We start from the raw sequence: 13,373 nt of genomic DNA, 5'->3' as shown, positions 1-13,373 counted from the left end.
ACCATGTCTCTTTTGTTGATTGAGGTATGCTCTAACTACTCACCAATTTTCATGAAAATCGATGGAGATTGAACGAAATCGGAGGTGAAAACCTTTAGTGACTGCACTAGTTCCTTTCACCCCTTAATGCTACTTCCTGTATCCAATGAGGTGTCAGCCTGCAAGGGATCATAATTATCAATATACAATGGACGCATTTCATAGGACAAACTCCATATTACTAATGACGATGATTTTTCGGCTCTAGCTCTCCGTCTATTATGTGTTAAAATCGTCCCTCGAATGGGTACAGATGTAACACTTGTTGTTAAGTTAAAGTGATGCATTTTTCTAGTTACCTAATCAATAAAACTTACACAAGAAAATTGAAAATTGAAGTTAAATGTTCAACCTATATTCCCCTATTTTTATATCCCACTTATATGGTACCCATTTTTAAATAAAAAATTACAAGTAAAAAATGTTACAATTGTACCCGCTCTCCCCTATTGTATTAAAATTACATTTTACGGTACTTTTTTATTTCTTAAGCATTTCCTTTACCTAACTGCTTTAATTTGTGAGTTATTCGTGATTATTTAAGCAAAACATTAATGGCAACAACAATTTTATGTGAATTATAATAATCCCTTCTGGAAGGGTCTCCCTTGAGGCCCCGCTTTTTCACTATCAGTTTTTTATTCTTCGGACACCGTAAGTTGTCGGCTTTGTGACCGAATTCTTTACAAGTGACCCAAAAAGAGTCCTCACTACTATACTTTGGTGTCTGGTACCGTCTCTTGTCAGATCTGTAGCAGGAGTTGCTTTCTCTCTTGCAGTAGGTTTCACTAGACCTTAACTGCATGCATCAAATCACTGGACATGCAGTCTCTCTCGTATATTGCACGAGTTCCAGCCAATGGGAATATATGTTCTCTTTTTAGCGCCTTCTTGGCTGCGATCCGCATCAAACCGATCGTAACATTGGTGTTCTCGTCTCTATTTTCCCCTATAGAGACGAATTTGACGTCACTATGACCCATGCTGACGGTATACCTCCAGACCTCCTTTGTGATATTATCTCCGGCTACGTCTGTCCTTGCCATGTGTCCTTGCAGTTACGTGCTCCTCTCTAGGTCTTTCATCTGCAAGATGAATGAGCTTGTTTGAAAGGTTGCCTCCCCTGGAAGATCCCTCTTGGTTAGATCCCTACCCCTGACCGGGGGTTCTTCCAACAGATGCTCTTCTTCCGAAGATCATAATTTTCTCCTTTCTCTCTTCCTCTTCGCTGTGGACCTTTTATTTGTTCCTTTCATCGCTAATATACACTATGTCACTGCATTCTTAGCTCGTTCCAGCTGCACCACCATTGGTGACTCGCTCCATTGTCCCTTCGTTTTGTTTTCTTTTTGTTTCTGCATGATTAAATACTTATCCATATAGTTACCACGAGTAGGGACGAATTGTACTGTCTGGCAAGGCAGTACGACCTTACCACGCTAAGACTTGAATTACAACGGAGGCTCGCCAGTTCTCCGGGAGTTTGTGGTCGTCTGACGCTAGGCCATTTTCTACTTAGGCAAGGATGATTTAACACCGTGTGTTTACGGATTTTTTTATAGAGGTTTGCCCTCTAGGCTTTTGTCACGGTTGCCTCCAGACACAGTTGCTCACTGTTTAGAGCTTCTAGTCAACCTGGTGTAATCCAGCAGCAACTGACCACTACTATTCGGGATAAAAGTATTTTTGGGCAAGGAATAACATACCGGCTACGCACTGGAATATTTTGGGATGACCGTGGGGTTTTCCAATATTTCCAGAAGAGTCTGGCGTAGAGTTCTACAATAGCTGTTCTGAAGCTATTTCCTTGTGGCATTTTTATGATTAATTATTTATATGGGAAATAAGCCACAATTAAAATGAAAAAAAATAATTTTATTAACGTTTCGACGCCCAAATCGGGTGCCGTTGTCAAAATACAAAATATTACTAAAATAAACTAAAGTGTTGTTGCTAAGCAAAAAAATTCTTCTAATAATTTATTTAATCTCACTCATTTATATTGGCAATTCAGACATATATTATACATTTTAAAGTAGAAGACTTTAAAATGATATTGCCAATATTTATGAGTTGCGTTCCTGGGACGACTTACTGAAAGATAGTTCATTCGATTACATGAAATTAACCCCAACTCAAGAATATCCGTCATAAAAAATTATAGCATGTGATATGTCTTTAAAAAGACAACCAAATGCAACGACAGTAAAATTCTCGCGTTAGAGACTTCATAGTAAATCACAAGGGAAAACCAGGAAAAACCTGTGATACTATCCCGACATCGTAAGTATTTGGTCTTACATTAATTTACTCTCAAAAAATAATACCAAATTCTGACTTGTAACATGTTTAAATTATAAATAATATCAATAATACTAGATATATAAGTAATACTAAAATATAAAATATGTACTAGCTCCATATTATTGACTTACTAATCTTGGTATTTTCTTTCTATTGACTTCCTCTTTCAGTATGGGTAACCACATCCTACTGCATTCTACCGAGGAATTTGCGACACAATTGGTTTCATTTAGCATAATTAGAGCCGCTTCTTTGATTTTTCTCTTTTTACTATCTGATTCTTTCAGGACTATACTTGAATCTCTCCACTGAACTCTATGTTCATTATCCCATGCATTAAAATATTTTAAATTAAATATTTTTTTTTAAATAAATAAATTTTAAAAAATTCATTCATTAAAAATAGAGAATTTGAGAGATCTCAAATATGTCAACACGCATGGGATAATGAACATAGAGTTCAGTGGAGAGATTCAAGTATAGTCCTGAAAGAATCAGATAGTAAAAAGAGAAAAATCAAAGAAGCGGCTCTAATTATGCTAAATGAAACCAATTGTGTCGCAAATTCCTCGGTAGAATGCAGTAGGATGTGGTTACCCATACTGAAAGAGGAAGTCAATAGAAAGAAAATACCAAGATTAGTAAGTCAATAATATGGAGCTAGTACATATTTTATATTTTAGTATTACTTATATATCTAGTATTATTGATATTATTTATAATTTAAACATGTTACAAGTCAGAATTTGGTATTATTTTTTGAGAGTAAATTAATGTAAGACCAAATACTTACGATGTCGGGATAGTATCACAGGTTTTTCCTGGTTTTCCCTTGTGATTTACTATGAAGTCTCTAACGCGAGAATTTTACTGTCGTTGCATTTGGTTGTCTTTTTAAAGACATATCACATGCTATAATTTTTTATGACGGATATTCTTGAGTTGGGGTTAATTTCATGTAATCGAATGAACTATCTTTCAGTAAGTCGTCCCAGGAACGCAACTCATAAATATTGGCAATATCATTTTAAAGTCTTCTACTTTAAAATGTATAATATATGTCTGAATTGCCAATATAAATGAGTGAGATTAAATAAATTATTAGAAGAATTTTTTTGCTTAGCAACAACACTTTAGTTTATTTTAGTAATATTTTGTATTTTGACAACGGCACCCGATTTGGGCGTCGAAACGTTAATAAAATTATTTTTTTCATTTTAATTGTGGCTTATTTCCCATATAAATAATTAATTCTACAATAGCATTATGTCGTCTACGTTTTCATTGGTGTCGGAATTTTCAAGCACGTTTTCATTGGTGCCAACTTGAGTTGGTCTGTGCCCATTGAACTGGCAAGTACCTAGTTTTCGAGCAGGGAAGCATGTTGCCCCTTAAGCATGTACTGAATTTAATCCTTTAACATCGACTGGTATTCACCATATTTTCTTTTAATCTATCAAGTAAACCATATATTATGATGTTACCACTTTAATTAGTGTGCTAGTTTCAACTACTTAGCAGAATGCACTGAAAATATTCTGAATTAGAACGAAAACGTTTTGCACGACTTTTTATGAAGTTTTTTAATAAACCATTTTATAGAAGTTTTTACTTCTGTGTGAGTTTTTTATTAGTTATATAATTATTTCTATTCATTTTTATTACACTTGTAAACAATTACTAAAATTTAAAAATTAACTTAAATTTCTTTTTCAGATCACAAAAGAAGTAAACCAGATTCTACACGCAAAAGGTTATCCAACCAAATGTCGAGGTACAATCAATGTTAAAGGTAAAGGATCGATGGAAACTTTCTTTCTCGAAGGTCCTGTCAAAAATCGACCTAATATAACTCTAAATCCTTTAGCTTCGAGTTTCGACGATAAGTCAGAAGAACCAATGAGGACTACTTTAGGAACTATTTCTGAAAAAAACTAAAGACTTACATTTTCTTACCTTATCTTGTAATTTAAAATGCATTTCTATACATTAGGTCTTAAAACTATTTTTAATATATGGAGATACTCATCATAGGAGAGAATAGGTATTTAGTTTTCTAGAATATTATGTTTGCATTATTTTATTTAAAATTGTTACCAAATAGATGTAATTATATCGAAAAATAAGTCTTTACACTACATATTACCAACTACCTTTTTCCTGAAATTTCTTTAACACGTTCAGTGCCCATGACGCACGAGTAGCGTCACGAAAATAATTTTATAATTAATATAACTTTGATATTCAAGAAGAAGTGGTAAAAATTTGTTTATTTTCGAAATACAAATTAACAAACTATTTTCAAAATACGAAACAACAGAAGTATGACGGACAAACTTACAATATGACAAAAGATTAACAAAAGCTTAGCAAAAGATATAATATAATGATCTGAAAGTCCCTCTATTTGTAAGAATAGCTTTAGAAGGATGGACCGGTGGAGTAACAGTAGTTGGTTGGTAGGAAATTCTCCAATTTAAGATTTGCTGATGACACTATAACGAACCAGAAGTTCTACTGAATATAAAAAAGAGAAAACTTGAATATTTAGGCCACCTGATGAGGGGACAAAAGTACACATTCCTACAAAATATCTCTCTCTCTCTCTCGTTCCATCCCTCCTTGTGGAGTATTGGGCGCTTATGCGTTTCTTGGCCAAAAGTGTAAGATTGCTGTCTGGCCGGGACAGCGCATCTTCATTTGTTTTTATTCTCTGGATAAATTGTGAACTAATTCCCTCCACTCTCTTCTATCTTTTGCTCTCTTTTTGACTTCGCCCCATCTTAGTCCAATTTTTTCGTGTTCTCTCGTTGTTGTTCTTTTCCAGCTGTTGTCTGGTCTGCCCCTCTTTCTTTTTCCCTCTGGTTGGTATTCAAGTGCTTGTCTTGCTATGCTGCTTTGGTCTTTCCTTAAAGTGTGGCCGATCCATTTCCATTTTTTTTCCTTGACTGTAGTAGATACGTTAGTTTGCTTTGTCCTTTCCCATAGTTCTGTATTAGTTATTTTATTTGGCCAGTATATTTTTAGGATTTTTCTTAGAGATTTGTTTACAAATGTTTGTAGTTTTTTAGTTGTATTTTCGTCCTGTTTCCATGTTTCTGCTCCATAGAGCAGTATACTTTTAATGCAACTGTTAAAGATTTTAATTTTTGTTGTTTCCGATATTTCGTTTGTTTGCCAAATTTTATTTAAAGCGTTGAATGCGTGTTGCGCCTTTGTTATTCTCGTCTGTATATCCTTTTTACACCCCCCGCTCCTTTCCATGACAGATCCCAGATATGTGAACTTGTCTACCTCTTCTACTTCTTTACCGTTTATCATTATTTTATTATTTGGATGGTTATTATTTTTTAGAAGTTTAGTTTTTTCTGTGTTTATTCGAAGTCCGATTGTGTCGGAGTACTGTGCCAATTTGTCAATTTTTGCTTGCATATGATTTCGGTGTTCAGTTATAAGGCAGATGTCATCTGCAAATTCGAGATCTTCTAGCTGTTTGAAAAGGTTCCACCTGATGCCTGTTCGATCGTCGATTACTTTCCTCATTACCCAATCTATCATAATAAGAAATAGGGTAGGGGATAGTACACAACCCTGTTTGACTCCACTTTCTATGGATATCTCTTCTGTTACTTCACCTGAATGTTCTAGTTTGGCTTTGTATCCTTCGTAGAAGAGTTTAATAAAGTTTATGATTTTTTGTGGTATCCCATATAATCTAAGGATTTTCCACATCTGTGCCCTATTTACACGGTCAAAGGCCTTTTCGAAGTCGATAAAACTCACATCTATATCTTTATTCCATTCATTTGTTTGTTCCAAGATAATTCTAAGGGTGCAAATGTGATCAATAGTGGAATGGTTGGAACGGAAGCCTGCTTGGTTGTTTCTCAGTTTTTTATCTAGTTCCGGCTTCAATCTTTCCAAAATGATTTTGGTCAGCACTTTGGATGTGGCACTTAGTAGTGTTATTGCACGCCAATTGTTGCATTTGCTCAGGTCTCCTTTTTTTTACAAAATATAATGCAAGGAAAAATCCAAGGACGAAGAAATTCAGGCCGTAGAAGAATGTCCTGGATGAGAAATCTGAGAGAGTGGTTTGGCTGTACCACTAACGAATTGTTCAAAACAGCAGTAAATAAAATTAGAATCGCCCTAATGATATCCAATCTCCGATAGGAGAGGCACTCAAAGAAGAAGATTACACTATACTTATAGCCGCAAATGAGCAAGAAATGATTGATCTTCTGCGAAGAGTTAAGTACGAAATCAATAAAGTTGGTCTGAAAATAAATAAAGCTAAGACAAAAATAATGATGGTCGACAGAATCAACACTATTTAACTGACTAACGTGTTACAAGAATACCAGATAGTAAACAGCTTTATCTATCTCGGGTCTAGTATAACTAAAGATGGTAACTGTGAAGCAGAAGTTCGGAGACGTATTGGTATGGCCAAAAATGCGATGAGTCACCTAACTAAAGTTTGGATAGACAGATCTATCTCTCAAAATATCAAGATAAGACTGATGAATGCCCTTGTATTCTCAATATTTTTATATGGGGCAGAGACTTGGACTCCTCACGCACTTGAGCGTCAAAAATTTATGCCTTTGAGATGTGTTGCTAGAGAAAAATGCTGCCCATACCTTGGACAGTTCATAGGACAAACGTTGCCATTCTAAACCAATTCTGTTATATCTGGTATATTGTTAATATAAATAAATATCTTGTTTTATTATAATTTATTAAGAACTCCATGTGTGTATTGTTTACAAGATTACAAGTATATCTAAATCTAAAAATGTCAACGTCAAGTGACAAGACCACTCCCTTGTCACCTGTAGCCAACTTACGATCATATATTTACCTACATTAAACATATGCAACACTATATACAACAAATTCGAATTTAAAAAAGGCTGTCCACAATATGTCTGGCACGAATTCTGAAATTCTTTGGTCACGCGGTTCGCAGAGGTGACGATAGTTTGGAGAGATTAATTGTGTCTGGAAACGTTCCGGGGGGAAGATAAAGTGGACGATCACCAACTAGATGGTCCGACCAAATTAAGAATTCAGCTGGAAACTCATTCTGCGAAGCTCTTAGAGCAGCTGGAGATAGAGACCAATGGAAAAAAATTGTTAGGAATATTGGAAGAAATCACAATCCTCAGTAATGGGGAAACGACAAGAGAGAGAGAGAGAGAGAGAGAGAGAGAGAGAGATTGCGTTGTTTCTCGTATCCTAGAATCTGCAGAATCCAGTGGCGTAACTCCTCCCTCACTGAGTCCCAAAAATAATGGAATTCAAGTGATGAACTTTTTTTAATAATGGAATTATTTTTAGGATGTTGGTTTCTGGATTCTATTTTGTAATTATATTTCAATCTCGTTCCCTTGTTTTCTGTTGAAAAACTGCTATGGTTAATATTGTCACCAATGGGGTTGTATGCAAGGTAGTACTTGTTTCTCTAGTTGGTACTAATTGTTTCGCCATATTATTAATTCCATAAAGATTTTCAAAGTCAATGTTGGTAATATTATGGCTCTGGAATTTTCGTAGATTTTTCGTAGAAAAATATTTTATTTTTGGTAAAACTAGAGCTTTCCCTCTGTGAATTTTAATATTGTTATTGAATTTCAATTGATTGATTGTCACTTCACAATTTTCTGATATACTGATGAGAGATGGACTGTGTACTTCGGAAATTTGGTCTCTCTTACACTTTGATTGGACTCGTTCAGATGTGTATGACATAATATGACATTATCAATACTTAGTTACAATAATTATTAGTTACTTGTTCGATAATGCATTTTTGAAGTTACTTCTGTCGTAAAAGATTGGGTTGAACTTTCACCATTAAGGAAACGTAAGGTACAATTATTGTCTTGTAGTATTGTATCTTCTTTGCAATAATATTATCTCTTCTAAAATTGGGCATCCGTCTTTGTATAGGTGCATCTTGTCGGAGGTTCGTGCCAAATAAGGGTATGTATGAGTATATAGTACATTTTGTCCTTTTGAATTATTGGTTATAGTTATTTGGTTTTAGGATAGGAAGTGTGAATAAAAAAGTTACTTGTGTCCCTAATAGCATGTAGTACGTAACATATTTGGTAAATTTTGGAATTTGAGAAGGTTGATAACTACTGTGCAAATATTTAATCATATCTTGAATTTCTTGACTCGAAATAATTGAACTATAGTCTGGGCTGATTATCGGAGAATAGGCCATTTTTGGGAAAAGTTATTTACCAGCAATTTTATTGCTGGAATCGAATTATAAGATCCTATATATTAATAATATAGGTATGCAAAGTCCTCAGATAGTGTGCTACTTTTTTTATAAACAAAATGGCGCTCGAAAATCGTGTTTTTTTCAATTATTGCTCTAGAACTCCGAAGATTTTAACTTTACAACAAAAACATTCAAATAAAAATTCACCGTGATTAAATTCTGCATAGAGACGTGTTTTTCCCGATCTGCTCCGACGAAAATTTTCCTCGGAAAATGCGGGTTTTCCCAACAAAATCTTTAATTTTCAAATAAAGTTTTAGATAAGTAATTATTTACCAATAATTAAATAATTTCGTGACTTAGATTTCTTGGTTTAGATTATTGTTCCAGAAGCTGGTGAAAATTAAACGAATATTTTAGCAACAATTCAATTGTTAATTAATAATTTACGGTCGCCATAATAACCAAAATTATTAAGATGCACTGATCAAACTTTGAAATCTTATAAAGATGAGATTCCTATTTAACAATTTGTCGACAAAATATAAATTTTTTATTTTTTTGCATAATCTTTAAATGTTAAAAAAATAGTTATAAACAAATCAACGTTTCTCAGAAAGTTTTTTTTTATATTATAATTTTAGAAAATAGCTAAAATGCGCATTTGAAATATCTTGAAAATGAATGCTTTAAAACTTTTTTGCAACCATTTGCAAAAAAGTTATGAAACAGCAAAGTAAACATACTATTACTACGGTGTTAATAATTTTTTTTTAATTCTTTCAAAGCGTAGAAGTGAGTTTAAAGTACAAGCTAATTATTTATAAAACAATATCGATTATCAGCTTAATGGTTATATTTTAATTAAAGCTTATAAATATATTTTTTTGTAATTTATACGCGCGAAAGTACAATAATACAGTACCGTAGCTACGCGCCCACATACAGAACTCGCGCGAGTTTAAGCGTGTCAGTCGCTTCGAGTGAACATTTTATCTCCGGCTCTGTATCAAGCCTACTTTCGCGCTAAAAATTACAAAAAAAAGTATTTTTAATCTTTGATTAAAATATAACCATTGCACTAATTTTTGACATTCTTTGTGAGTAATTAGATTGTACCATAGACTCACTTTTAAGCTTTGAAACAATTAAAACAAATTATAAACAATGGAGATATCGTATATTTATTTTGCTGTTTCCTAACTTTTTTGCAAATGGTTGGAAAAATTTTTTAAAGCATTCATTTTCAAGACCTATGAAATACGCATTTTAAGTATTTTTTAAAATTAGAATATAATAAACAATTTCTAAGAAATGTTAATTTGTGTATAACAATTTTTTTAAACATTTAAAAATTATGCAAAAAAATGAAAAATTTATATTTTGTCGACAAAATATTAAATAGGCATCACACCTTTATAATCTTTCTAAGTTTGATCAATGTCTCATAATTATTTTGGTTGTTATTGCAACTGTAAATTGTTAATTAACAATTGAATTGTTGCTAAAATATTCGTTTCATTTTAACCGGCTTCTGAATTTATAATCTATACCAAGAAAGCTTTTATTTCAACAAGCTATATAATTATTGATAAATAATTACTGGCCCAAAAAATTTATTTGAAAATTCGAGATTATGTTGGGAAAACCCACATTTTCCGAGGAAAATTTTCGTCGGAGCAAATCGGGAAAAACATGCCTGTATGTAGAATTAAATTGGGGTGAATTTTTATTTGAGTATTTTTGGTGTAAAGTTAAAATCTTCGGAGTTATAGAGCAATAATTGAAAAAAATACGATTTGTCGGCGCCATTTTGTTTATAAAAAAAGTAGCACACTATCTGTGGACTTTGCATACCTATATTAATAATATATAAGATCTTATAATTCGATTAAAGCAATAAAATTGCTGGTAAATAACCTTTCTTTGTACTTTACTAATTAGACCAACGTATTATAACTATTTTTTTTTCAAAATTTAAAGATTATGCAAAAAAAGAAAAATTTATATTTTGTTGATAAAATATTAAACAAGCATCTCATCTTTATAATCTTTATAAGTTTGATCAATGTATCATGATTATTTTGGTTATTATTGCGATCGTAAATTGTTAATTAACAATTGAATTGTTGCTAAAATATTCGTTTAATTTTCACCGGCTTCTGGAATTACAATCTATATCAAGAAATCTTTGATGTCACTAAGTTATTTAATTATCGATTAATAATTACTTACCTAAAACTTTATTTGAAAATTATAGTTTTTGTTAGGAATACCCGCATTTTGCGAGGAAAATTTTCGTCGGAGCAAATCGTGAAAAACATATCTCTATGCAGAATTTAATTTCGGTGAATTTTTATTTGGGTGTTTTTGTTGTAAAATTAAAATCTTCGGAGTTATAGAGCAATAATTGAAAAAAATACGAATTGTCGGCGCCATTTTGTTTATAAAAAAAGTAGCACACTATCTGCGGACTTTGCATACCTATATTATTAATATATAGGATCTTATAATTCGATTCCAGCAATAAAATTGCTGGTAAATAACTTTTCCATGAATTTTGCTAATTAGCCCAGAGTACTATGGAATAAGCTTAATTTCGAAAGCATAATTCCGTTTGCTTTATTCTCAATAAAATCTGTCATATTTTGTCAATCCAAATTTATCTGAATTATGGTACCTTAAAAAGTAATATGTATAATTTCCTAAACTATTGTTAGAGCATAGGATTTCTGATTGTAATTTTTGTAAGTTATGTTTCAAGTTTTCTTGGTTTTGTCAGATAAGTGTTTCTAGAGATTTGTTGTAGTGATCGATTAGTTTTTTTATACAAGATATTTGTAAGTTTATCTCTCTATTTCTGATTATTTTCGATGATTTTTGTTGCTTTATAATATCTATATCTCCGTCATCAGGATCTAATAATTAAAATAAGTGGTTATTAACTTTACCTATGCCATCAATTAGGCATCTTTTTGATCAAATATGGGAATGGATATTTTCTAATTTTTTCTTATGTATTCATTGAATCTTCTGATCTTTCTAACGTGTTTTCTGCCAATCCATGATATGAAATAGGCTTTGAGGCATTAGCTTTTACCACACTTGGGTCCAGGGTTCTTTACCCGTGCGTCATCATTTAAAGCGTACGAAATAAGTCGGAAATTTACTAAACGCAACAGCAAGTGACAGTAAGTAGCTACTGCTCCGATCAAGGGTTAAAATTTAACGTTATCAAAAAAATAAAATGTCAAATGAAAGTTTTGCATTAAAATTTTGGTGCAGAATTACAGCTACATTTTTTTTATTTATTTAACATGCTCTACAGACCTTGGAGGCCTAGGGCTTTACAACTTAACAATAACAATTTTACATAATACAAATAACAATATATACTAATGTCTTATATTTATTATATAATTTGATTTAATGACTATGTAAAAATTGCTGCACTATGTTTCTCCACTGTATCCTGTTTTTCGCTTTCTCTTTCCAGTCTGTAATTTCCATCGATCCTATATCTTCTTGAAACTTTTCGTGCCATCTTTTTCTTGGTCTACCTCGTCTCCTTGTCCCAACTGGTTTTCTTAATAGTATCTTCTTTGGCATTCTTGACCTATCCATCCTCTCGACATGACCTGCCCACCTGATTCTTTGTGCCTTTGTGTATCTTGTTATAGTTGGTTCCTTGTAAAGCATCCTTAATTCTTCATTAGTTCTTCTTTGCCAACCATCTGCCGTATTTTTTCCCCCGAAAATAGTCCTCAGTACCTTGCGTTCCCATCTCTCTATCATTTCTTCTTCTGTTTTGTTTAGTACCCATGTTTCACATCCGTAGGTGACTGTTGCTCTTATTACAGTTTGGTATATTCTAATTTTCGTCTTTCTTGATACGTAATTTGACTTTAATAATTTTTTTAAACTGCCGACCTTTCGGTTACCTTTAGCTATCCTGTGCTTTAGTTCGTTTTGCTCGTGTCCTTTTTCATCTATAATGGCACCTAGATATGTAAAGTGATTTACTCGTTTAAATTTATATTCTTTTCCATCGAACGCTGTTAACTTTAGCATATCTACAGGTTCTCTTTCTGTGTTGCCTAGCACCATATACTTCGTCTTTTCTTCATTTATTTCTAGGCCGAATTTTTTTGCCTCTCTGACTAATCTTCTCATGATTTTCTTTAATTCGGTATTAGTTTTTGCTAGCAGTGTAAGGTCGTCGGCGTAGGCCATGCATTGATGTTCGTTACGGTAGATCGTTTCTTGTGTTTCTATTCTGCTGTTCCTTACAATTGTTTCCAAAACTAGGTTAAATAACACAGTTGATAGAGGGTCACCTTGTCTAAGTCCTTTTTTGACTATAAACTCTTCCGATTTGTGACTGTTCCACACTATTTCGTTAGATGTCATATTTAAGGTAATCCTTATTAACTTGATTAGCTTTTCTGGTATTTCCATTTGCCGTAGGGCTTCATACATTTTTTTCCTATTAATTTTGTCATAGGCCTGCTTAAAATCTATGAATAGTGCATATAAAACCATTTTATGTTCGTAGCAGCTTGTTTGGATTTCTTTTATGTTAAATATTTGCTCTGTCGTCGATCTATTGTTTCTAAAGCCTGCTTGGTATTCTCCTATTAGTTTCTCTGCGTATACCTCTAATCTTTCTCTTACAATCCTAGCAAATATCTTATAGCACACGTCCAGCAAAGCAATACCCCTGTAATTCTGCAACATCGTTGCATCCCCTTTTTTATGTAATGGGATTATCCAGGCTTTGGCCCACTCT

At 32.9% G+C, this 13,373-nt stretch overlaps 1 protein-coding gene across 9 annotated transcripts in view; it reads left to right on the top strand.

The window, feature by feature from the left end:
- Nucleotides 1-4,474, top strand: part of LOC114330194 (adenylate cyclase type 5) — a 1,795,244-nt gene extending 1,790,770 nt beyond the window's left edge. For all 9 annotated transcript variants that reach the window (XM_050641848.1, XM_050641851.1, XM_050641852.1 and 6 more), the window contains one exon: nucleotides 4,060-4,474. In XM_050641848.1, the coding sequence (XP_050497805.1) occupies nucleotides 4,060-4,281 (222 nt within the window). In that variant the 3' untranslated portion in view covers nucleotides 4,282-4,474. The remainder of the gene's footprint in view (nucleotides 1-4,059) is intronic.
- The last annotated feature ends 8,899 nt before the right edge of the window (nucleotides 4,475-13,373 follow it).

This window comes from Diabrotica virgifera, chromosome 1 (assembly GCF_917563875.1).
Source record: "Diabrotica virgifera virgifera chromosome 1, PGI_DIABVI_V3a".
Taxonomy (NCBI): Eukaryota; Metazoa; Arthropoda; class Insecta; order Coleoptera; family Chrysomelidae; genus Diabrotica; species Diabrotica virgifera.
This window is presented reverse-complemented; position numbering and strand designations above follow the sequence as displayed.